The 27,339-nt window shown below is 40.4% G+C and overlaps 1 protein-coding gene across 1 annotated transcript in view; it reads right to left on the bottom strand.

The window, feature by feature from the left end:
* The window catches only part of rnf145a (ring finger protein 145a), a 108,021-nt gene that overhangs the window by 49,463 nt on the left and 31,219 nt on the right, over window positions 1-27,339 (bottom strand). The window contains exons 2-3 of the mRNA XM_078550516.1: window positions 11,718-11,826; window positions 495-586 (exon numbers count right to left, since the gene is read on the bottom strand). Coding sequence (XP_078406642.1) covers window positions 495-586; window positions 11,718-11,826 — 201 coding nt within the window. The remainder of the gene's footprint in view (window positions 1-494; window positions 587-11,717; window positions 11,827-27,339) is intronic.

The following is a 27,339-nucleotide window of genomic DNA, read 5'->3' as shown; positions in this document are numbered from 1 at the left end:
TGATTTATGAACTGATCTAAAGCAAGGCCAGAAACTGAGAGACTGCAACTGGTTTCTGTGCCTCCAGAATAGGGGAAAGGGAGAGAAAGGAAAAATGCGTCAAAAAAGCTGCCATTTGTGAGACGTATAGAGTGATCCCTGCTGGAATGCAAATGCGGTGGCTGATGGATCAACTTCAATAAACCTCCATGCTCAAAACCAACCAGCACTAATTGACCAAAAAAGAAAGCACAATTCCATACAATCCCTGGCATGAATTACCTTCTGAGGTGCAGCAAAGAAAATAGTGATTTATAAAAAGCTGAAATTTGGAAACTATTTCCATGCTGTTATAATAAGAGAACTTCCAACAAATTTTCCAGTTAACTCAGTTACTTACACTAACTTGAAGATGTAATTTTGTGTGTCAATGTATAGCACTAAATTTCACCAATCTCTCATGAACTTTACTAGCAACTATTAATTATTGGGTGAATTTCAAGTCCCCATCATACCGATCAAAGCTGTAGTGAAGCGGTTCAAAGATAAAGGTTCCTCATACACAGGTCCATCGTGGCCGAATTCTATCTCACTCCTCACAAAGTCCCTGAAAAGTAAAGGAAACAAACAGGATATTGATATTTCAATCAAACTGTCTCTTCATTTGGTACCTCCATAATTTGCCGTGCAAAATAGAGCAATTAAATTTTTAATATGTTATGCATTCCTGCCCCTTTTTACACATAGGAGGAAAATCGACACATTTCATTCCTTAGCATATAAATATTATATTTAGTACCAATAAGTTTTTCTATTTAAAGGGAGGCTGCGGGGTCACTCAACAGATGTCTTCTAGATCATAAAGGGACTTGATAAGGTAGAAAGATATTTTGCCTTGTAGGGTGGCCAAAACTAGGGGCCAGAAAAGTAAGGCAGGCACAAAAAAATCCAAAGAAATGGAATTCAGGAGAAATATATTGACCTGGTGGTTAGAATGCGAAACTTGTCAGTAGGCTATAGATTAGTGAAAGGTGTCACAGCTGAACATAATCTTTTTCTTTCTCAATTCTGAAAGTCTCCTGCATGTTGCAGTCTTTTGGTCAGTAACAGTCATTCTGGCTGATTTTCACCTTGCAAATCTAGTTAGTTTCAAGCCATGTACCCACTATACTTTGGGGTGTTTTTTATGATCACTCACAGGATGTGGGCTTCGCTGGCTGGGGCAGCATTTATTGCCCAGCCTTAGTTACTCTTGAGAAGCTGGTGGTGAGCTGCCTTCTTGAAGCGCTGCGGTCCATGTGGTGTAGGAAGGGAGTTCCAGGGCTTTGACCCAGTGACAGTGAAGGAACGGTGACATATTTCCAAGTCAGGATGGTGAGTGACATGGAGGGGAACTTCCAGGTGGTGGTGGTCCCATGTGTTTGCTGTCCTTGTCCTTCTAGGTGGTAGTGGTCATGGGTTTAAAAGGTGCTATCTAAGGAACCACTGCTGCTACTGCGCATCGGTTGTGGGGGGAGTGAATTTTTGTGAATGTGGTGCCAATCAAGCAGGCTGCTTTGTCCTGGACAGTGTCAAGCTTGAGTGTTATGGGAGCTGCACAACCCAGGCAAGCAGGGAGTATTCCATCACACTACTGACTTGTGCCTTGTAGATGATGGACAGGCTTTGGGGAGTCACGAGGTGAGTTATTCGTCACACGATTCCTAGCCTCTGACCTGCTCTTGTAGCCATAGTATTTATATGGCTACTCCAGTTCAGCTTCAGGTCAATGGTAATCCCTAGGATGTTGACAGTGAGGGATTCAGTGGTGGTAATGACATTGAACATCAAGGGAGAATCAATTGGATTCTCTCTTGTTGGAGATGGTCATTGCCTGACACTTGTGTGGCATGAATGTTACTTGCCACTTGTCAGCCCAAGCCTGTAGATTGTCCAGGGCATGGACTGCTTCAGTATCTGAGGAGTCACGAATGGTGCTGAACATTGTGCAATCATCAGCGAACATCCCCACTTCTGACCTTATGATGGAAGGAAGATCATTGATTAAGCAGCTGAAGATGGTCAGCTGAAGATGGTTGGGCAGATGACACTACCCTAAGGAACTCCTGCAGTGATGTCCTGGAGCTGAGATGACTGACCTCCAACAACCAAAACCATCTTCCTTTGTGCTAGGTATGACTCCAACCAGTTTTCCCCCTGATTCCCATTGACTCTCGTTTTGCTAGGGCTCCTTGATGCCACACTCGGTCAAATGCTGCCTTGATGTCAAGGGCAGTCACGCTCATTTGACCTCTGGAGTTCAGCTCTTTTGTCCATGCTTGAACCAGGGCTATAATGAGGTCAGAAGCTGAGTGGCCCTGGCGGAACCCAAACTGGGCGTCAGTGAGCAGGTTATTGCTAAGCAAGTGCCACTTGATAGCACTGTTGATGATCCCTTCCATTACTTTACTGATGACCAAGAGTAGATTGATGGGGCAGTAATTGGCCAGGTTAGATTTGTCCTGCTTTTTGTGTACAGGACATACCTGGGCAATTTTCCACATAGCCGGGTAGATGCCAGTGTTGTAGCTGTACTGGAACAGCTTGGCGAGGGGTGTGGCAAGTTCTGGAGCACAAGTCTTCAGCACTATTGTTGGAAAATTGTCAGGGCCCATAGCCTTTGAACTATCCAATGCCTTCAGCTGTTTCTTGATATCACGTGGAGTGAATCGAATTGGCTGAAGACTGGCATCTGTGATGCTGGGGACCTCTGGAGGAGGCAGAGACGGATCATCCACTCAGCACTTCTGGCTGAAGATTGTTGCGAATGCTTCAGCCTTATCTTTTGCACTGATGTGCTGGGCTCCTCCATCATCGAGGAGGGATATTTGTGGAGACTCCTCCTCCAGTGAGTTATTTAATTGTCCACCACCATTCACGACTGAATGTGGCAAGGCTGCAGAGCTTAGATCTGATCCATTGGTTGTGGGGTCACTTAGCCCTATCACTTGCTGCTTATGCTGTTTGGTACGCAAGTAGTCCTGTGTTATAGCTTTATCAGGTTGACACTTCATTTTTATGTATGCCTGGTGCTGCTCCTGGCATGCTCTCCTGCACTCTTCATTGAACCAGGGTTGATCCTGTGGCTTAATGGTTATGGTAGACTGGGGGATATGCCAGGACATGAGGTTACAGATTGTGTTCGAGTACAATACTGCTGCTGTTGATGGCCCACAGCGTCTCATGGATGCCCAGTCTTGAGTTGCCAGGTATGCTCAAAATCTACCCCATTTAGCATGGTGGTAGTGCCATACAATACGATGGAAGGTATCCTCAATGTGAAGGCAGGTCTTTGTCTCCAAAAGGACTGTGCAGTGGTCACTCCTACCGACACTGTCATGGACAGACGCACCTGGGCAGGCAGGTTGGTGAGAATAAAGTAAAGTATGTTTTTCCCTTTTGTTGGTTCCCTCACCACCTGCTGCAGACCCAGTGTAGCAACTATGTCATTTAGGACTTGGCCAGCCCGGTCAGTAGTGATGCTACTGAGCCACTCTTGATGATGGACATTGAAGTCCCCCACCCAGAGTATATTCTGCGCCTTTGCCATCCTCAGTGCTTCCTCCCAGTGGCATTCAACATGGAGGAGCACTGATTCTCCAGCTGAGGGAGCGTGGTACGTGGTAATCAGCAGGAGGTTTCCTTGCCCATGTTTGACCTGATGCCATGAGACTTCATGGGGTCTGGGGTTGATGTTGAGGACTCCCAGGGCAACTCCTTCCCAACTGTATACCATTGTGTCACTGCCTCTGCTGGGTCTGTCCTGATGGTGGGACAGGACATACCCAGGGATGGTGATGGCGGTGTCTGGGGCATTATCTGTAAGGTATGATTCGTGAGTATGACTATGTCAGGCTATTGTTTGACTAGTCTGTGGATTACTAGTCCAGCAACAATACCACTACGCCACTGCCTTCCCCTTTGCTTAAATAACAATACCAACCCCATTTTTAAAAAATTCATTTACTGCGATAAATGGTATTATGACTACGAGGAGGATACTGATAGACTTCAAGAAAACATAGACAGTTTGGTGGAATGGGCAGAAACGTGGCAGATGAAATTGAATGTTAGTAAGTCCCAAGTGATACGTTCTGGTATGAAGAACATGGAAAGGAAACATAACATAAAAGGATACAGTTCTAAAGTGGATGCAGGAGTGAGGCGTCTGGGGACATATTATCAACAAATTATTGAAGGACAGGACAGGCTAGCAAAGATTTTTTTTTATTTGTTCATGGGATGTGGGCCTCGCTGGCTCGGCCAGCATTTATTGCCCATCCCTAATTGCCCTTGTTTAGAGGACATTTAAGAGTCAACCACATTGCTGTGCGCCTGGAGTCACATGTTGGCCAGACGAAGTAAGGACAGCAAATTTCCTTCCCTAAAGAACATTAGTGAACCAGATGGGTTTTTACGACAATCATCAATTGTTTCGTGATCATCAGACTTTTAATTCCAGATTTCTATTGAATTTAAATTTCACCATCTGCCAAGATGGGATTCAAACCCAGGTCCCCAGAGTAATAACCCTGGGTCTTCTGGAATGCTAGCCCAGTGACAATACCACTATGCCATAACAGCACCTACAGGATCCTGGGCTTTATAAACAGGGGCAGAGAGTATAAAAGCAAGGAAGTTATGGTAAACCCTTATATAAATCTGGTTCGACCACAACTAGCTAAGTGTGCCCAATTGTGGGCAACATACTTTTGGAAGGATGTGAAGGCATTGGAGAAGATGCAGTGAAGCTTGATCAAAATGGTACCAGGGATGAATGACTGCAGTTATGAGTTATTTTCTTGAGGAAAGAGATGATTGACAGGAAATTTAACAGAACTGTTCAAAATCATGAGTGGTCTCAACAGGATATATAGGGAGAAACTGTTCCCATTGGCAGAAGGGTTGAGAATCAGAGGGCACAGATTTAAGGTAATTGGCCAAAGAAGCAATAGAGGCATGAGGAAAAATGTATTTACTCATTGAGCGGTTAGCGTCTGGAATGCTCGGATTGTGGTGCGGATTCAATTGTGGCCTTCAAACAGGAATTGCCCAATTTTCTAGAAGGGAAGAATTTGCAGGGATACAAGGAAAAGGCAGAGGAGTAGTCCTGAGTAGCTCTTACAGACAGCCGACATGGGCACAATGTGCCGAATGGCCTCCTTCTGTGCTGTAGCCATTCTACGATTCTATGTGAGCCTCGCTGGCAAAGCTAGCATTCACTACCCATGCCTAATTGCTTGAGAAAGAGGTGGTGAGCTACCCTCTTGAAACACTGCAGCCTGTGTGATTTAGGTTTCCCCACAGTGTTATTAGATAGGAAGTTCCGAGGTTATTACTGAACAGAGAGACATGCAGCTGAAGCTTTTCATCTGCACTCATCAGGACATATCCCAAGATTACCAAATCTCAAAGGAAACGAGAATTTATACTACATGAGAAGAGGGTGCTGATTGGTTGGCAAGTGGTTTGACAGCATGTCTCCTCTTTCAGCAATGCACAAGTTCTGCACTACCAAGTTCTAAGGTATTGGCCTGGCAGTAGTGAAGGGATGATGATATACTTCCAAGTCAGGATGGTGTGTTACTTGAAAGGGCGGGTGGGTGGGGGGAGAGACTTGGAGGTGCTAGTGTTGCCATGTGTCTGCGCCCTTGCCCTTCTAGGTGGTAAAGTTCAAGGTTTGGGAAGTGCTGTCAAAGAAGGCTTGGCAAGTTACTGCAGTGCATCTTACATATGATGAATAAGGCAGTCATAGTACATGTTTAAGATGCTGGATGGGGTGCCAATCAAGTTGGCTGAATGGTGTCAAGCTTCTTGAATGTGGTCAGAGCTGCACTCATCCAGGCAAGTGGATGATATTCTACCACACTCCCAATTTCAGCCTTTTGGATGGTACAAAGATTTTTTGCAGTCAGGCACTGAGTCACTCATGCAGAACACCCGGCTTCTGACCTGCTTACGTAGCTACAATATTTATGTGGATGGTTCAGTTAAGTTTCTGGGCAAATAAAGAAAATAAAAATATTTTTTCTTGGATTTAGTACAACAAGGTCACTTCAGTAAATCAGCCTTTATTCCCTGAAAGCAGGATTGCCCCTTTACCTGCTTAATGTTTTCGTAACTATAGCAAGCCACTGTCAAAAATAAACTCTTGCCCTTATGCTTGAGCTTATTGGATGTATCATTTGTCTCCATGTGACACATTTGACTTTCAAAGTGGTAGAATAAACACTTGTCGAATGAACATGATCAGACTGTGATTCAGGCCACAAATGAACAAATGTTAATTATGTAAAATTACATAATGCACAGCACAGGAACAGGCCAACATGCTGGTCTAAGTGCTCCACTTGAGCCTATGAACAATAAATAGATCAAAAGTAAAAGACCACAGAAGATTTTCAGCTGGACAATTCAACAGCAGCAACAACAAAGAGTAAAACAGTTACACACAGCAAAAATAGATTTGGAGAAGTTACAAGCTTTCATACAAGGATTCTTAAGCAGGCACTTTAAGGTGTCTGCCAAATCGGACTCTGAACTCTGGAGTGAAATGCATCAGATTAGAGCACCCCAGAATTGCTGACTGGTGAGCTGAAAATCAATCAACAAGACAACAGGTGCACCCAGAGATGGCAACCTTGATCATGGCTATTTTAATATAGCCACCTCAATAGACAGCTATCACCTGGCTTCCCAATTCCTGACTGGGTTTGCTCCAGTATCATGAGATGTTCCTTGACCCTGGCTAGCCTAAAAGACGGTGGACCATGGGCCTACAGACTTATCAGCAGGAAATTGGAATTATACTTTCCTGCTGCCATTTTGCCTGGCATAGGCGCAGCCACACATGCTTGGGACTGCCCTCCCCAGCTCAACATGGCCTTTCACCAGCCATGACCAGAAGGAGATCCATTTTCCAGTCTGAAGTTATTACTGGTAAATTGAGTTGGCACGCCAAGCCCAATATCGAAGCCGCTGTTTCATCATCTTGCCATCCTCTATTGGACCAAGTGCAGCCAAATAGCATGTGGTAGCACCAACATTTCCAAAGCAGTCAGTCCCAGAGAAACTAGGTTTGGAATCCCAGAGAAAAACACATCCAACCATGTCCAGACAATCAGGAAAAATGCACAATGGGGAATAATTAACCAAGGGGATTCCAGGACCACTCTTGCAGAGGACAGCACTCTTTCAGGCAAGTACTAGGTTAACCATTTTCCACTTCGAAAGTGTTCTCTGAAAATTATTTTTGGCTTCTGGTTAACATTTCCTCCCTTTCACTCATTTTTGCACTTCTTGGTAGATCATTTTCCCTCTTTTTGGTTACCCATTTCTGACCAGTCTTTGCAGGTATTTTTCCATTTACAGATACATGATTTTCTACCATTTATTAATACTCGCAGGTTTTGATTCATCACTTGCCTGCTTTTCAGTTACCCATTTCCCATTTCAGTTTTCATTTCTGAACATTTTGGTTCACCATTCCTCTGTGTTTTTCATCTTCCCTTCCAGGTTTTTTGACTTATGGTTATCATTTCTTTTTTACTCATCTTTGTAAAAGATACTGCCATGACTTGACAGAATTGTTGCTCAGCACCAGCAACAGATTTCACATTAATGAAGTAAAACAAAAAATAATAAATATATACTTGTTTTTTATATATTGTGTTACTGGGGGTTCAGGAGGAGGGCCTCAGAAGCAAAGAGGTTGAGAGCCCTGTTTTATGATGTAATATGGGTATATAATTAAATAAAGAGTTTATGTTAACCTTCCAAAGAGTTGCCTGTCTCTCTGAGGAACCATTAAATTTGGACATGTTAGACATGTGCAATCTAAATCCATTCCAGTACAAATGGTAAATAAAAACACAATTATTTCCAAAATTCAAATATATTTACATACCAAATTTGTATCTAAGAACCAAAGGTTGTTTGGACCAAATGGCTGGCACTTTACCTTTTTTTAAAAAATTCACTCATGGGATGTGTGTGTCGCTGGCTAGGCCAGCATTTATTGCCAGGGCATTTAAGAGTCAACCACATTGCTGTGGGTCTGGACTCACATGAAAGCCAGACCAGGTAAGGACAGCAGATTTCCTTCCCTAAAGGGCATTAGTGAACCAGATGGGTTTTTACAACAGTCAACAATGGTTTCATGGTCATCATTGGACTTTTAATTCCAGGTTTTTTTTACTGAATTCAAATTCCACCATCTGCCGTAGTGGGATTCGAACCTGGGTCCCCAGAGCATTGCCACTGCACCATCAACTCCCCTGAGAACTGAGAACAGATTAGCTTTTTTCAAACTCTTTAGGTGAACTGCGAGATGAAGAGCAACCAGAGCAAACAACATTTTTATAACATAATCTTTGAAATGAATATTTGCTTACCAGACTGAAAAGAGACGTCAAAATTCTTAAGATTAAACTGCATATATCACCAACCCATAACCTTTCCAGGGCTTCCCAGAATCTTAGCACAATTTACCACGTGCCGGAACTTGGCATCAGGAGGAAAATTCAATACCATTCCTCTTGTGCCCATCTCCAAAGTGAATAAATATGAGTTTCCAATATGGATGCTTTTAAAAAATTATTTATTTCTTCATGGGATTTGGGTGTTGCTGGCTAGGCCAGCATTTATAGCCCATCCTAATTCCCTTGACAAAGTGCTGGTGCGCCATCTTCTTGAACCACTGCAGTCCATGTAATGTAGGTACACTCACAGTGTTGTTAGGGAGGAAGTTTCAGGATTTTGACCCAGCAACAGTGAAGGAATAGAGATGTAATTCCAAGTCAGGATGGTGCATTGCTTTGATGGGAACTTGCAGGTGGTGATGTTACCATGCATCTGCTGCCCTGTCCTTCTAGGTGGCAGTGGTCGTGTTTGGAGGGTGCTGTCAAAAGAGCCTTACTGCGTTGCTGCAGTGCATCTTGTAAATGATACAGTTTTCTGCCACTGTGCATCAGTGGTGGAGGGAGTGAATGTTTAAACTGATGAATGGGGTGCCAATCAAGCAGCACCCATGAGGCCCATTTATTACCCATATCTAATCAATAAAAAAAGTTTTCCCCCACTTTGTGTTCCTTAATCATCCCTTGAATCAGACTGCTGCATTTCCTAAATTTTTATAACATCTTTCAATAGTTATTTGTAAAATCCCTGCAAAAATCTCATACAGAACATACACTACATTGACTTCTGCAGTCCAAAACATTTATACAGCTCAAATAGTTGACCCTTTTGAGTATGATAGTAAGGCAGCTTAGAAAAACAGGTGTTTTTTTGTTGCAGTTAAATTTGAAAACTAGATTCCTCCATAAAAAAGTTGATCTAGTTCACTGGTAAGTCACAGTAAGTTACAGGTTCTTTAGCTCAGTTTGATTCACCTACCTAGTTTTAAGAGCAAAAACAAAACTTCAATGCTCACCACCCACTCACTACTGTCCTGAGATGCCACTCCTTGATTTTTGGTTTTTCTTTATTTTGTAGCTCCAGCTCCGAACTCTGTCTCAGCTCTGCTCCTGGGTCTGGTTTCATCTCCCATCTCTGTTCCTGGGCCTGACTTTACCTCTCACTGTCCCTCTCAATCTCTGCAGCTCTGCTCCTGGCTGGGCTTAACTCCCACCAGCTCCGTTCCTGAGCCTAGCTTTTCTCCCCCACTGCTCCTCTTACTCACCAACAACTCCACTCCTGGGCGTAGCTTTTATCACCTGATGCTCCTCTCACTCTTCTACAGAATGAGATTCTTTGATTAACAAGGGGGTCAAAGGCTATCGCGGGTAGGTGGGAATGTGGAGTAGAGGCAGTAACCAGGTCAGCCATGGTTTTATTGAATAGCAGAAGAGGCACGAGGGACTGAATGGCCTACTCCTGCTTCTAATGCACATGTTCCTATGTTTGTATTAGGTTCACTCCTGGGTCCGGCTTTCTTTCTCTGCCACTACTCCTCTCACTCTCATTCTGAGCTACCTTAAATGTTTTGTGTCTCCACTATCGTCTACAATAGTCTGTCCATGATTAATCTACAAGTTTATGTCTCCTCCTAGTATCTGTTTTAAGCTTGCAATATTCCTCAATCCTAACTGTAACTTGGGACACATTTTGATGTTAAAACATTGCTGCAATTGTCATTGGATTAATGCTTCAAGAGCTGAAGATACACTAACAATAGGATCAATGCACCCTGCAGACGCAATCAAGTGTAATGACAAAGCAACTTGATACACAAATTACATTATTTGTCAATAGCTTCTAAAGATTCAGAAATGCTCAAACAGAATAATAATTCATCAATAAAGATCATAGCATGCCTTTGTATCAATATACGTAGAGAAGTGTTGCAAATGTACACGTCATAACATGCACATTCCAAAATAACAGTAGAGCAACATTGGTCAAATATTGCCACGAGGGCTGGAAAAAATGCTAAGACATTAGTACAGCAGTGATGCAACATGTGCATTAAACATTCCCTTGTTAAGTTACACAACTCCTTCCATTAAACTGGAAGCCGGAGACTTGGATGATTATTTCTGCAACCTGATGTGAGCCACTGTTGCTGAACTGGCAAACTGCCAGAGTTTCACATTACGCTTTGGATCTTCACGCAAACACAGCCTCAAGAATGTTCCAATTTTTACCCTGTTCACAATGATGTTTAATGAGAAAATTGCAGTAAACATATGTTATGCACCAACGTCCAATAAGAAATAGTTAAAAATTTAAGAGAAAGGAGCAGCTTCTATTAAATCTTTCTATTTCCCCGACAAACAAGCTTCGGCTGCATAGATTTAGAGTCCGTCTTTGGGCATCTATAGTACAGTGAGGCAACTCTGAAAACACATTCAGGTTATCTGCCAGTTTTCATTCAACTGTATCTACCATGAAAACAGAAACAGTGATGGGAGGAGGAGAGCAGGAACATGGAAACAGAAATACGACAAAAGGCAGAAACTCAAACAGAAACAATTAACAATAAAGCACAACAGGAATCCCATATACAGATAAAAAAAATCAGTGATGGTGCACACAAAAAATGGATCAAAAATGATACTCCTGATCTTACATCATTCTTTGAGTGTTTTGTGCATTTAATGTACCTGAAACTCAGGATTAAGCCACATTAGGAAGCTGCGGCCCCTTTGATAGATAAAGGTAACATTGTTAATTTTCAAGAGCTTAAGAGTTGGTATTTTAACTTTTTTTTCATCATTTTGTCCATACTCAAGATGACAGAATACTGGGGAGCAGCTTTTATTTTAAGAACCCAGTGACAACATTACATACTCAGATCAGGTGAAGTGTGGCTAGTTACAGAGCAAAGCTGCCTCCACATGACCCAATATGCCTCAGCTCCAATCACAGAAAAAAATAGCTCCCACTGTACCAATTCGCTGAATGACAGATTTTTCATTTACCACTCCCAATCCTGGTCTGAGAGAGACTGCCAATTTTTTGTCATTTCATACTCAGAAAGGGGCAATTTTGTGCTGTAGCTCAGATTATCCAACTCGTGTCATTTAAGAATAGCGGCAAGCAAAGACAATCATTATCCCATCTATCCAACCAGGATTTAAACTGGGTTCCAGAGACGACAGGTCATTGTCTAACATCTAATCCTTTCTATTTTAATTCTACACAAAACAAGCAATTTTTAAATCAATGTCAGAACTGAACACTCCAATGATTCTTACCTAGAAATTTGGTGCCCAGCATACAAAAGTAGCGCAGTCAAAACATACAGATATAGCTGGACCAAGTGTTGACGAGGCAAAGTGAGGAGAACGAGGCTTATTATATAACCTGAAAGACAATTAAAAAAAGAAACACATTCAATCACAGCAATACAACAGTAAGCTTTCTTCAAGAGACCTAAGCGTCTTACTTTTTTGGGAGCTGACACTTAGTGCTCTCAATCAACTTATGATATCATAACCCAGGGATGTATCAAGACTACCCTTGACACAAGAGGATTCCATGTCTTTCGTAGGTTTATTTCTTCAATCTCTCCAAAGACAGATTAGGTTAACACAAAACGAGGTGAGTCTTGATTCGAACAGTTAAGCAGCTTTATTGCAAGGTTTTACTCAAAGGTCAATGTACAAAATAACAGTGATTAAATGTACTAGTTCAATTAACATAACTTATTCCTCATAATGACACAAAATACATTACATTATGCTGGCTGCCCCATGTCTTACGTGAGAAAGCAAAGAGATCCCCTAACGTCCAGTACTTCTAACCCTTTCATCTCAACAAGATGCCATTGCAACCTATTTCATTCCCCTAAAGTCTTGGTTTAAAAAATAGACTCCAATGTCAACTTTTAGTTAAAACTGATCCCCCACTCCTTCACTATGAAGCCAGAGCAGAATCCACCAGTCTAAATTGACAACGGACCCTGAGGAGTTCAAATGAGTCAAGTGTTGCAACAACAATTAATGTGAATGTCAAGTTATGTTACATGGTCTCCAGTATTCTGGTTCTTCCGTCCCATCTGAAACCAAATAAAAATCAACAAGACCTATTGTTTTGTGAATTAATGTAATGCAGTACAACAGATTTGTAAGCAACGTTAGAGCTCATGAAATAAAAGGGGCAGTAGCAACACAGATGTGACATTGGCTGAGTGACAGGAAACACAGCAGTGGTGTTTGGTTGTTTTTCCAGACTGGAGGAAGGTTTATAGTGGAGTTTCCAAGGGGTCAGTGTTAGGACCCCCGCTCTTCCTGATGTAGCACAAGGTGAATTGCTCTTGCAGAGAGCGAGCATGGCATGATGGGCTCAATGAGCTCCTTCTGTGCTGCATTCATTCTATGATTATATGATAAGGCTTCCTCTATCACGGTGTAAACAGAAATCATGAAACACAAGTAGTTCAATAAATTGAATGAATTCCTGGATCATGTTGATACAAGGATCAAGTGAATATTTAGCCTTTTGCATTGTGTCCAAATGTTCTCAAACACCCAAAAATGGACTGCAGAACATCAAGAGTCAGCAACACTCAAGATTCAAGCAATAATTCCAGATTAAAGGAGACCAGAGTCTTTACCAAAGCACCCAATATTTTCTCTCAATTTCTATCACTCCAATGGTTAGGGTGTGTCATTGTTCCTGTCAGTCCGGGTGTTTACTAGGCCAGGTCTGAAATAAAATCTACTGGAATGAAGGCTTGGTGTAACACTATCTTTAATGTCTGTGACAATTATAGACAATTAGTTTTGATCTTGCCCTCACAGTGACAAGCTTCCCTACATTATCAATTAAACAAGCTGAACTGTTTGCTCAGTAACGCTGACAACTTTCCAAGCAAGGCAAGTGGGGGCAGGTAAACTCCCAGTGAAATTAAGTTCTAGAAAATAGCTATCTCACTTCTCCCCACACAAAGGGTACAATTCTTTTATACTGTCTTTTTTATAGTCACTTGGTGGTACAGAGCTTGGGTATTGCTGAAAAAATAAGATACATGCTGCTGAAGCTTTTCATCTTGTACTCATCAGGGCAGGCGCAGAATGCCAAATTTCAAAAGAAACAACAATTTATACTGCTTGAGAAAAGGGGTGCTAATTGGATGGCAAGTTGGCTCTGATTGGTCAAGATGTTGCCATAGCATATGCACCAGGGTGCTATTGTTCCCCATGGTTTTGTTTATTCAAAAAAAAAAGTGCAAAGCCCGGACATATTCCTTTTGCCTGCAGAGGACAGGTCCCTGCACGTGAATGTACATAGCTTCTAGCAAGTGTAAGTGAGCCACATTATGAGCCGGAATGATAATCTTAAATTTGCTGTTCGTGTAGCACACTCAGGATAGTTTAATAGGTGTGGTCCAATCATAGAATCACATTTAACATTAGACTTTGAAATTTGGCATTCTTGCATCTGTCCTGATGACTGCAAGACAAAGCTTCAAGAGCATGCTTTTTTCCCTCAACAATATTCTTTTCAGTATCGTGCTAACAAAAACTCAATTACATTCATAGTGCATGGCCTAAAATTGATAAAAATACAGAAAGATTATATTACGAAACACAGTACAGCTCTGTCTTCTTCATAATCTGATTTGAAACAGTCATCCCCATTCAATGGTTCTTCCTACAATGTCTCCCTCCCAAACCTCTGACTCCTACTAAATCATTGGTCCATTAAAGCCTATCTATCCCCCCAGCACCTTGCCCAAGTGCCCATTGTGTACAAGCCTCGACAGACCGTCGAGTATTCAATCACAAAGGGCATCATTGGAGAATCTGAATCTTTCCTTGCCCAATTGAACAGGAACACTTTTCAAAACAGCTAGCAATTTAGAGGAGGAATATTCATCATCCTGGCTGACTTTCCTTCCCGAGTCCGTGGCAAGTACTGCTCCTGGAATAAGCAACCAATTTAGTTTAAGTCAGGGATTGAACCTGCAGCCATCAGGTCTATATGGTTCGGTTCTGAAATTTGTAGGTAAATTTACTCACTAATGAAAGTTTATGGATTTAATAAAATTGTATTGGAACTAAAAGTGAAATTTATAACCTTGCTAAAGCCAACACAAATCTCTCTCAAGGCCTGGGGTGAACCTATCCAAGTGGACTTTGGCCAATGTGCATTCTACAGGTCATTAATTTTGGCAAGTCAAAATTAAGTTATAAACACACAAAATAGCTGACTTTTTGGAAATTCTCCACGACAAATGGAACAAAGTCTCCAAATGTGAAACAAAAAAAAATCTTGCTCGTGGGCCTCAAATTCATGACAAACATAGAAACTAGGAGCAGGAGTAGGCCATTCGGCCCTTCAAGCCTGCTCTGCCATTCATTATCATGGCTGATCATCCAACTCAATAGTCTGCTCCCGCTTTCTCCCCATATCCTTTTATCCCTTTCGCCTCAAGAGCTATATCTAACTCCTTCTTGAAAAAAGACAAGAAATGGTAACAATTAATGTAAAATTTTGAATGATCAGCTAAGTAGGATCTATTGTTTACAGCACCTGAGCACTAAGTGACGTCAGACCAGGCTTTGTAAATCCCAAAGCAATTACGATCCTCTTTTCTAGATATGTCTTTGTTGGGTCCTGATATTTCTGAGTCTTGCTTAGGTTTGATCAATGTGCTGGTCCAAAATGCAAGTCACTGACGCGTAACCCTACAGTTGAAACCATATGAGAGAACAGGCTAGAACTCTCATCCCCGCTAGCTACCCATGTTACACAAGCAGACAGGCTCCCACATGCACAGCATGAGTTGTCATAAGAGCAATTAATAACAATTTTGTTTTATCAGCAAGGTTTACATTCCTGTTGATTTTGATTAATGGAGATGTAAGTATTATTAATTTCTCAGAAGATTGAGATGATTTTATAACATGCTAGAATGTTTCAAATAAATGTGATCTCTTGTAGTATTAATGTTTATATCAAAATGTCAATACATTTGCATGAATTAATTTACTAATGATATTTAATTTAAAAAGTTAATGCACATAAATTTATTAAATCTTATATCCATAATTCTCATAAATTCCCAGTAATCCTAATGAGTTTTTTTCGGTGGCAAGTGAAAGCAGGTGGTGTTAGACAGGGAGCTGATCCACAGGGTCTTGTGCTCCACCGAGTGGTCTACAGTTGAACAAGCTTGAGAATTGCTGGTTTAGGGGGTATCAATCACGTGCAAGTTCAGCTAAGTAGTCACTTAGAAAAGGGTTCTTTTACTCTGACGCCATACAGCACAGGTTGACATAAGGGCACTTTCAATGCCAGTTGTAGCAACAAAAACTCTGAACTAGATATCCACAACATAGAGACATTGTTCCATTTGTAGTGTACCAACAGACCTAGAATGGGAAATCATGATAGCCTTTGGTGGCAAGTTTCAGGACTTCCATAAATTGAGTTATTTAGATGCCCAAGATACAGAGTTCACCTTTTTATATTTATGTGAATTAGTTTTTCTTAAAAAAGAATCAGTTTTCTTAAAAGATTCGTTCCATTTTGCTCTGGGAATATCTTATTTATCAGTACTGAGGACATTCCATTTCTAACTCCCCCTCAGTATATAGACATCAGTGATTGATTTACTCAGGCACCATGAATTTGACAAGGAGTCCTTTCAAATGGAATAATGCTGCTTTAATACGCACGACTATGCCACTGTGAATCTACAAATTACTGAGGTCACTAAACACTCAAATCAAGTTCTGAAAACTGGCCGACATAGAGAACGTAAGCCAAGAAATCTGAATTGAGTAATTCTTGTCTGTATTTAACTTCAAATAAACAAAAAATTAAATTCTGCACGGTATCTTTAACTCATCACAATCTAAGAAGCACTCTAAAAGGAGGGCTTCACTTTTTTCATTTAAGAAAAATATTTACTGTAATGCTCTACCAGATACCAATTTTTAAATTTTTTTTTTTAAACTCTTTCTTGTTCCTCCTCTTCCTAATGTTCAAAACCGAAGCAACTAATTACCTAACACAACATTTGGGTGTTACTGATCAAAGCAAGAGCAATATCATTATGCCAAAGGTAATGTTCAACAATCCTGTTGGATACTGTTATAAGGCAGTTGGTATATGCAAGTACTAAACCATAGTAAAATATAAGCTTGTGTCTATAATTCTATGCGTAGTAAAATTCTCAATCAAATTCTTAAGCAGCTTATGAAGTGGAAAGGATGGTGACAGTCATCCTAAACTGTTCCATGTAACAACAGGTTCTTCTACCACATTAACTAAGCCCTGGGAGGTAATGCTACCTTCACATGCTGTTGCCTAAAGCAATGTTTTGATGTTACTTTGACTAGACGTAGTTTACACACAGGAGTGGGGCAACCCTAATAACATTATATCACAACAAGTGTACAGGAATTCCCTCAGCACATTCAGGGATGGTCATCAAATAGAAGACAGATCAGAAGACCTATGAAAAACTGAGTCAGCGGTGCCACTGGTTTTCTGGAGATTGGGGTGATAAAGTCAGGGCTATCATGCTAGGAGAACAGCACGTCTGCAATCAGTGGTTTTCAATCAACATTCAACTGCCCAAAGAATAGTGCCATCTGCGTACCATGATCCAACTTTAAAAGCCTTTACTTTTAATTTAAATGTTACAATAAACACAGCAGTTTGCACAGTGACAATGTGAGTGTCTACTTATACTGGAAGTCCGCATTCAAATTATTATAATGGTTTGTACTTAAATGTCAAATTCTGAAAAAAACTTAATTTTGTTGCTTGGTAGTACAGAACTTAGGTATTGTTGAAGAAAAAAGAGACATGCTGTTGAAGCTTTTCATCTTGCACTCATCAGGACAGTTGCAAGAATAGCAAATTTCAAAGCAAGCGACAATTTTTTCCCCACAGTATATTTATTAGGCTGTTACCTTATCAAAGATGAACACTTGTTTCATAATTCTTCTGTCTTTATTTTTTTTAAATAATGCACACATTTACATAATTCTTAGGCTTGAAGGAATGGCCCATCAACTCAGGGCCAGTCTTCTCTGCTCCAAAATTTCAGTGTTCCTCTGTATCTTCCCACCCAGTGGGCAGAAGATTAATATGGGAATTGTGGAAGAGTGTGCGCTTTCCATCACCCCCAGGGAATGGTTTGTTCCTGATGCGGAGGTGCTCAAAAGGAACAAACTCTGGCCTCTCATGGCTATGCTGCTGCGCCTTCAAGTAGCAGTTCAACATACAGACAGTTACACCAGGAATAACAACAACAATGCTCAGGATCTTCCACATACACACCCCTTGGTGTTCCTCGCCACTGGCCACGGCCGACAGCTGCCATGCGGAGCTGAAACTCCAGCAGAAAATGCGATCCCAAACGGCCACTATCTTGTGTACTGCACAAGGTGCTAATTGGTTGGCAGGTCAACTGATTAGTCAAGACATTGCCGTGGAGAATCCACCAGAGAGCCACTGTCCTCCATACCTTTTGTTTAATTAAAAAAAGTACACATTGCCTGGACCTGTTCCTTTTGCCAGCAGAGGACAGGTCTCTGCGGATCAATATGTCGCTTCTTGAAGCATAGGAAGCCACATGTGCGAGCCCGACTGATAATCTTAGAACAGTTAGTGTAATTCTTAGCACACTCTGGATTGTTCAGTAAGTGCTGTCCAAACAAGGAATCACATCTAACTTTAGACAACAGTACATGGAGTACTGACCATACTCAACCAGTCTTTTCATGCAAAACTCAGATCCAGTTTGACAACCTGCTCTTAAGTTAGACATGATGTTATAAGTAGGTAGCAATGTCTCAGAGGGTTCTGGTCTGGGGCAACTTCTCTTCTTCATACACTGGAATGATCTGGATATAAGGCTAGTGCGAGTGATATCCAGGTTGTTTGCAAACAATACTAAAAGAGGAGGCAAAAGAAATAATTCTAAAGGCAAATGGAAGCTGCAACGGGATAATGGCAAAATGGTGGAATTAACTAAACAGTGGTTGAGGAAATTCAACCACAGTAAATATATAGTGCTGTATATTTTTATCATAAAGTAATTATATTTGAAATGATGTAGAAGAGCAGTGCAATTTGGTGGGGATGGTGGTGGGGAGAGATCAGGTTCACAACATTACAAAAGTAATGCAAGTAGATAAGGCCATAACTAATCAAATACAGGATTTTGTCCAAAGCGGCTAGAATCTAAAAGTCAAGATGTAAGTGAATGTATCTTACAAAATCTTCGCAGGAGGAAATACAAATATGAACAAAAATTTGTCGTGATTTAACAATTGTTTTGCACTATGAAGAAATGCAACAGAGCAGACAAAAACAAACTGGCCTCCGTGGTTGAGGGATGCAGAAAAAGGGATATGTATGTAAGATTTAGGAGATATGGCAGTATAAACTTGTTTTTTCAAACAGAGGCTTGTGAGACTGTGGGTGGTATGACTGCTATTGGTGCTGAGGTCAAGGCCATGTCAAAATTTCAGAATAGATCACTCAGGTGGTAAGAAGAGTGCAAAAAAGGGTTTGGAAACAGAACGGACACCTGGAATTCTGACTGCTGCTCATGTGGAAATCTTCAGAGAATGCACTGTAAATAGATACCGATATCAAGTCAAACCTCATTGTGAGCTTGTGATGAATCAGCAAAGCACTGCAATTCTTAGGATATTCTCCTTGGCTTTGGCATCAGGCAACCAGAACAGAAAAGGAGATCACAGGCATACAAACAGAGCTCTATGTTTGATGCTTCATGTTATGGCAGGCAGATGGTAAATGCCAAGCTGCTCAAATCCCAGAGGGAAACTTGAAGCAGCTGCCACAACTATTTGCAATTCGTATTTATTTCAAGATGCGGGCTTGGGGTTCAGTAAAAAGGGCACTGAGGCTCAGAGGTTTTTTTTTACAAAACTAAACATTTATGAATTTAAAAAAATGATTTTAAGCGCATACATAGGTTTACAAATTACTAATATTGTACCTCCTAGTTCCCCTAGCTAATCTAACTCCCAGTTACACCTTCGTGAAGACAACAGTAAAACACAGAATTTAAAAGACACAGGCAAAGTAACAATAGCCTGAACAGTCGAATTCAAAAAGAGGTTTCTTCACTTCAGTTCGTGTAGACAGCAACTTGAGGCTTAGAGGCTGGAGGCTTTTCACACTTGTTAGATCTTAGAATGCCTTCCCTTGTACACAGCCTTCTCGCCCTTGTACAAAATTTCCCCTTTGAATGCAAATACCATTGTTTCATTAAGTCTTTGGACTTTACCTCTCTAATAATAAAAATCTATCCCATCTTATACTACCTCCAATTTTACCAGTAATCTTTGGGAAAAGTAAGCACACTTGTTTCTTAACTTCTCCTAGCTAGGTGAAACATTTCACCCCCTCTTTTGAATTCAAGCTACTCTGGTTTATTTAAAAATGAAAATGTTCCCTTTATATCTCACATTCTAAAACTTCAACCATGTTTACACATGTAGCATTTCAAACCTAGCTTCTCTTCTTACATCAAGCTTTCAGACTAGTTGTCTTTAATTCAATTAAGTCCCACACACACAGACACATACATACATACATAGACACAGGCCCCACTATTACTCTACTTTACAATAAATTCCAAACAACATTATGAAAATTATTATATCTTCCTGACATCCCCCTCCTTATTGAAAAATGAACCATCATAATTTTAAAAGGCAGCTTAATTTTATTAACCCATCTTACACTACTTCCTATACTTATCTATATACTTATACATTTCCGGATGCATGTATTAACATAATATATTTATAAACCCTTTGTATCAACAGAAATCAGTCTAATTCAGTGTCAGGCTTCAAATGTCCAACTTTCCCTTTAAGCTTCAAACTCTTGACAATGCATCTGCAATCAGGTTTTCTCGTCCAGCCACATATATAATCTGTAGATTAAATGGTTGCAGTAATAAACTCCATCTGAAAAGCCTTGCATTTCTGTCTCGAACAATTGTTTCTGACCAATTGTTTGCAACCTAAATCTCAAGATGCTGCAATGCGAACACCAAACTCAAAGTTTCCTTTCCGATCGTTGAATATCTTCTCTGTTGTACATTCAACTTTCGTGAAAAATACCCTATCGGTTTCTCAATTCCATGCCATCTTCTTGAAACAATACGGCTCCAATGCCTATATCGCTTGCGTCAATGGCCAACTTAAATTGCTTGGTGTAATTGGGTACTGCCAAAACTGATGTTGTAGTTAATACTGTTTACAAACTGCCAAATGCCTTCTGACACTGTGTCCATTGAAACGTCTTGTTCTTTTTTAACAGTTCAGTTAATGGAGCAACCACACTGCTAAAATTTGGTACAAATTTCCGGTAAAATCCACTCGTGCCCAGAAATCTCAAAACTTCTCGTTTTGTTGTAGGCATGGGGAAATCCACGATAGCCTTGACTTTCACATCTCTTGCAGCCACCTTACCATGTCCAATGGTATAGCCTAGATATGTAACTTGTGCGTTTGCAAATTCACTTTTAGCCAAGTTCATCACCAAATTAACTTCTTGTAATCGAAAAAAACAATTCTTCCAGATGCTATAAATGCTCCTCCCACGTCTGACTAAAAGCTATCAAGTCGTCAATATAAACAGCACAATTGCTCAGACCTGCAATTACTTTGTTTGTCAGTCTTTCAAATGTTGGAGGTGCACTGTTCATACCAAACGGCATGACTTTAAACTGATACAGTCCATCTGGCATCACAAAAGCCGATATCTCCTTTACTCTCCCTAAAGGTACTTGCCAATATCCTTTTAACAAGTCAATCTTTGTGATAAATTTTGATTCTCCCATTTTCTCAATGCAATCTTCCAACCGTGATATAGGATAGGAATCCGCTTTTGTCACCGCATTCACCTTTCGATAGTCCACGCACAGTCTGTGTGTTCCATCCGGTTTTGGTACTGGCAAACTCCAGCTACTGCAACTAGACTTAATGATGCCATTTTGAAGCATAAATTCAATTTATTTCTGTATTTGTGATGATTTTGCCAGATTTAATCTATAAGGATGTTGGATTATCAAAGATGAAACTTCGACACATACATCATGTATAGCTAAATTCATCCTCCCCACCTTATTCCCACAAATAGCTTTGTGTGCTTGCAATAGCTTATCCAAATCACTGACACTCACCTGGAAGGTAATTCAATATTACATCTAAATTTTCAAGTGCCCCCTTATTATCCAATTTGGTTAGAGGAAGATCAATTTCAAAATGCTGCATTTCTACCTCTTTCTCATTATCTACTACCACGAATACCTCCTTTTAGTCCTCTTCCTGTCAAAGTACTTTTTAAGCATATTTACATGACACACCCACTGCTTCTTTCTTAGATCTGGAGCATTTATTAAATAATTTACCTCACTTAGTTTCTTTTCAATCCTGTAAGGCCCACTAAACTTTGCTTTTAACGAGTCACCCAGTAACTCAGTTAGTAACAGAACCAACACTTTCTCCCCAGCAACAAAACAACGAGCTGTAGCTTTCCTATCTGCCTTCACTTTCATCACTTGCTGTGATATCTTTAAACATTCCCTAGCTAACTCACATGCTCTGTCTAATCTCTCTGAAATTTGATACATAATCCAGGAGAGTAGTTTCTGAATTTTGACCCGTCAATTTCTCATGAATCAATTTCAGTGGTCCCCTTACCTTATGACCATAAACTAGTTCAAAAAGACTGAAACCAGTCGATGCATTAGGGTCAAATAATAGCAAATAACAAGAATGGAATTCCACCATTCCAATCCTGTGGATAATCCTGACTATACGCCCTCATCATAGTTTTTAAAGTTTAATGCCATCTTTCCAAAGCCCCTTGTGACTCAGGATGGTAAGCTGTTGAATTAAATTGTTTTATCCCCAAACTGTTCATTACTTCCTTAAACAGCCATGACATGAAATTTAAACCCTGATCTGACTGTATTTCCTTAGGTAAACCATATCTTATTAAAAATTTAGTTAACTCTTCCATAATTTTCTGTTGTAGTATATTTCTGAAAGATGTCGCTTCAGGAAACCTTGTAGGCACATCCATTATTGTCAATAAATACTGATTTCCACTTTTAGTCTTAGGGAGGGGTCCTACATAATGAATCATGACCCCAGTAAAAGGTTCTTCAAGTGCTGGAATTGGAACTAAAGGTGCTGGCTTAATCACTGCTTGTGGTTTCCCCATCATCTGACATGGGACATGTTCTACAGAATTTGACTACATCCCTATGCAATCCAAGCCAATAAAAATGTTTCTGTATTTTCACCTGTGTCTTGTTAATTCCTAAATGTCCCCCCATTGGAATTTCATGAGCAATTCTCAAAATCTCATTTCTATATCCAAATGGTATAACAATCTGATGCACCTCCTTCCTGCTCTCATTTGCTGGAACATGATATGGCTGCCATTTTCTCATTAAAACATTACCCTTAAGGTAACAACATTCTGCCTCTATTTCTGAGTAAGTTGTTTGATATAATTGCTTTATTTGCGAATCCTTTTTCTGTAACTTTACCAACTGCCTTGGGTTAAACACCTCAGCTGCATCGTCTTCCAGGCTTTCTTCCTGAACAATGTTACCAAACACAGTGCCATCTAACTGGACTTCCACACCTTCCCTCTGCCTCTGAACATCCTGTTCTTCTTGTTTCAACCTATGAGCCTGTGATCTTGTTATCACACAATCTGGAATCAATCCAGGATGCTCTCTCTGCAACACTTCTGTTGAAAACACTTCTATAGGCTGCTCAGCTACCATTGGCATCATCCACATCTGGGACCCAGCTATATCATTACTCAAAATAAAATGAACCCCTACAATGGCAATTTTTCCACTACTCCAACAATCACCTCACCTGTTTTCCACTTACTCTTTAAATTTACCTTCCACAATGGAATAGGTTTAGCATCGTCATGAACTCCACTTATTATCACCTGTTCCTGCAATACTCCCTCTGAACAACAAATGTCACTATCCCACAACATTAAGGATTGACTAGCTTCTGTGTCTCTTAAAATTTTAAGATCTTTACCTACTCCACCCTGTACAAATAGAAAGACTTCCCCTTCGCATACAAAATCTTTAAGCATTTCTGCAACCTGCTCCTAAGAATTCTCGGGTAAATTATGAATACATTCCCACTTGTTTGCCGATCACAGATTCTTCCTGTTTAACCTGTACATAAACCACTGTTTTTTTTCTTGTGCCTGAACCTCAGAACCCACAGTACTTTTACTTCCAGAACTTCTCTGTGCCCCAATAATCTCAATAGATTTTCCCTGCAGCTTCCAACACACAGATTTCATATGTCCAACTTCATTACAATGAAAATACCTCAATTTTCAAATGTCACTTCTACCTTCAGGACCTGCTTTTTTATTCAGAGAAAAAACTTCCTGCAAATTTCCACCTACGCCTTCTCTTCCGTGACTACCCACCTTCCTGTCACCTTCCCACTTTCTATCCTTTTCTGATTTAGAAGGGTGATGAAAAAAGGATTTAGCTCTATGAACTAACTCATAGTCATCAGCTATCTCTGCTGCCTGTCTTACCGTTTGAAAGAGCTTTCTTACTTACCCTCTGTTCCTCCACATGAGTTCTCACTACCGAAGGAATTGAATCTTTAAATTCTTCCAATGGAATTACTTCTCTAAGAGCTGCATATGTTGTCTCTATCTTTAATGCCCATATCCACCCATCAAAATTACTTTGTTTTACTCGCTCAAACTCAATATAAGTTTGCCTAGGCTATTTCCTCATATTCCTAAATTTCTGCCTGCATGCCTCAGGAACCAACTCGTATGCACTCAAAATAGCCTTTCTTAACCACATCACAGTTCACTGACATTTCTTCTGACAGTGAAGTAAAAACCTCACTTGCTCTACCCACCAACCTGGATTGTATCAACAATGTCCAGTTTTCCTGTGGCTATTTCATCCATTTAGCTATCTTCTCAAATGAATAAAGATTGCTTCAACATCACTTTTCTCAAACTTTGGAAGAGCTTGTACAAATTTAAATATCTCCCCACTGGGTTGTAGGTTAAAGATTTTTTCATCATCAGAACTTTCCTCAGAATCCGCGATCTCTTTTTTAACTTGCAGCTTTTTAAGCTGGTACTCCCTTTCTCGTTCCTTCTCTTTTTCCCTTGCCTCTCTTTCTTTATCCTTCTCTCTTGCCTGGAATTCCAGTTACAGCTTCCTTTCTTCCTCCTGCCTTTCTACTTGCTCCCTTTGAAACACCCTTTCTCTTTCTGTTTCTTTCTCCTTTGCCTCTAATTCAAGTTTTTCAGTTCCTTTGCTTGTTCAAGTTCAAGCTTCTTCATTTGCAACTGAAGTCTCACTACCTCCAGCTGTGACTCACTAGTGTCAGGTATCACTTCCAACTTTAAATGCTGTGTTATCACCTCAACTCTGTCTGCTTTCTTTGTCCCTACAGATAACCTCAACTGCAACTTATCCCCAACTCTGATAACTTACCCTTGGGTGCTTTTTGTAACCCAACTGGAGCTATCTTCTACTTCCAAAAAAGTTTTAGCCATGGGTACAGCCATTTTGCAGTCGCACCACTTTAAAAATCCATCACACCAACTCCTGAATTCAAAGTGCTTCTCGTACTCGTAAGATTCACCAACTCCAAACCAATCAAGGAATCTCAAATATTCTCGGACAAGCCCCCAATTTTGGTACGGCAAGCAGATGGTAAATGCCAAGCTGCTCAAATCCCAGAGAGAAACTTGAAGCAGCTGCCACAACTATTTGCAATTTGTACTTATTTCAAGATGCAGGCTTGGAATTCAGTAAAAAGGCCACTGAGGCTGAGGTTTCTTACAAAACTAAATTAAACCTTTATTAATAAATAAAGAAGATTTTAAGCACATACATAGGTTTACAAATTGCTAAGGTAACTCCTAGCTCCCCTAGTTAATCTAACTCTCAGTTCCACCTTCGTTAAGGCAACAGTAAAACACATAGATTCTAAAAGACCCAGGGAAAGTAACACAATAGCCTGAACAGTTGAATTCAACTTGTGGTTTCTTCACTTCAGTTCATGTAGACAGCAACTTAAGGCTTAGAGGCTGGAGGCTTTTCACACTTGTTAGATCTTAGAATGCCTTCCCTTGCACACAGCCTTCTCTCCTTTATACATATTTTCCCCTTTGAATGCAAGTACCATTGTTTCATTATGACTCTGGGCTATACCTCTCTAATAATAAAATTCTATCACAGTACCAATTTTACCAGTAATCTTTGCAAAAAATATGCACTGTTTCTTAACTTCTCCTGGCTAGGTGAAACATTTTACTCCCTCTTTTGAATTCAAGCTACTCTGGTTTATTTAAAAATGCAAATATTCCCAATACACCTCACATTCTACAACTGCACCAATGTTTACCTATTTGGCATTTCAAACCTAGCTTCTCTTCTTACATCAAAGCCTTCAGACCAGTTGACTTTAATTCAATTAAGTCAGGCACATACACATAAAAAGACATAGACCCCACTATTACTCCACTTACAATAAATTCTAGATAACATTATGAAAATTATTATATCTCCCTGACACTACTCCAATCTATTACAGGAGAGTGTTCCAAAATTGGAGTTCAGTCACCTTCACAGCAAGGGTATCATGCTCAACCCATGTTAAGGTGTTACTCATCTGTGCCCCCTTTCACTGACTTTGTCCAATTTATAGCTTGTGACAATGGTGAAAATGGTCATTTGAATTGCTCACTGGCATTAATTGGAACTTTATGAAGAAAATCAACAATATTGATCCAGGCAAACTGTTAGTCAACCAAAGTTAAAACCAGACAGAATATTTTCATACCGGGGTAATGATATGCTATCTTAAGTAACCAAAGACCACAAAAGCACAGTATAAAGGGCTGCATTACTGAAGATATGGTGAGTGATTGAGAAGTTCTGGGTGATTTGTGAAAAAGCAAGGACTTGATGGGGTTTATGACCAAATTCCTCTGTAAAAAAAATTAATGTTACATGAGCAGTACACAGTGGAAAATCATTGAAAGCCAATCATTTGCAGCCCAAGCTTGCAACAAAGAATATCGTGTAAGTGACAAAAACTTGTCTTTTCTTTGAAAAATCATTGGTGTGCAGTAACCAATGAAAGAAGAGTGGAATGCAGCAAAGCAAACCGCCCTTCCACAACTCAGTTCATTTATTAAAGGTGCATCATAAGGTCAGGAAATAATTTAAAGAATTTTTAGATAGCTCCATAATATGGGGTAAGGTGGGAACTATTGTGTGGAAGACCTCAGGTTCAATTCTAGCTAGAATATTACATGGTATCACACAAACACAAGCCACTGGGACAACCCAAGAAACAGGAGGATTAGGCCATTCCACCCTCAAACCTGCTCCGCCATTCAATGAGATCATGACTGATCCAATAATCCTCAACCCCATAACCCTCGATTCCCTTATTGATTAAAAATCTGTCTATCTCGGCCTTGAACATCCTTAACAACCCAGTCTCTAAGGCCCTCTGCGGTAAAGAATTCCACAGATTCACTACATTCTGAGACGAAATTCCTCCTCATCACTGTCTTAAATGGGTGACCCCTTAATCTGAGATTATGCCCTCTGGCCCTAGACTCTCCCACAAGGGGAGACAACCTCTCAGCATCTACCCTGTCAAGCCCCCTACGAATCTTATATGTTTCAATAAGGTCACCTCTCATTCTTCTAAACTCCAATGAGTACAGGCACAACCTACTCAATCTCTCCTCATAAGGAAATCTCTCCATACCCGTGATCAACCTAGTGAACCTTCTCTGGATGCCTCCTATGCCAGTATA

This window comes from Cetorhinus maximus, chromosome 10, assembly GCF_964194155.1.
Source record: "Cetorhinus maximus chromosome 10, sCetMax3.hap1.1, whole genome shotgun sequence".
NCBI lineage: Eukaryota > Metazoa > Chordata > Chondrichthyes > Lamniformes > Cetorhinidae > Cetorhinus > Cetorhinus maximus.
The sequence above is the reverse complement of the archived record's forward strand: the minus strand, read 5'-3'. Positions and strand labels throughout refer to the sequence as shown.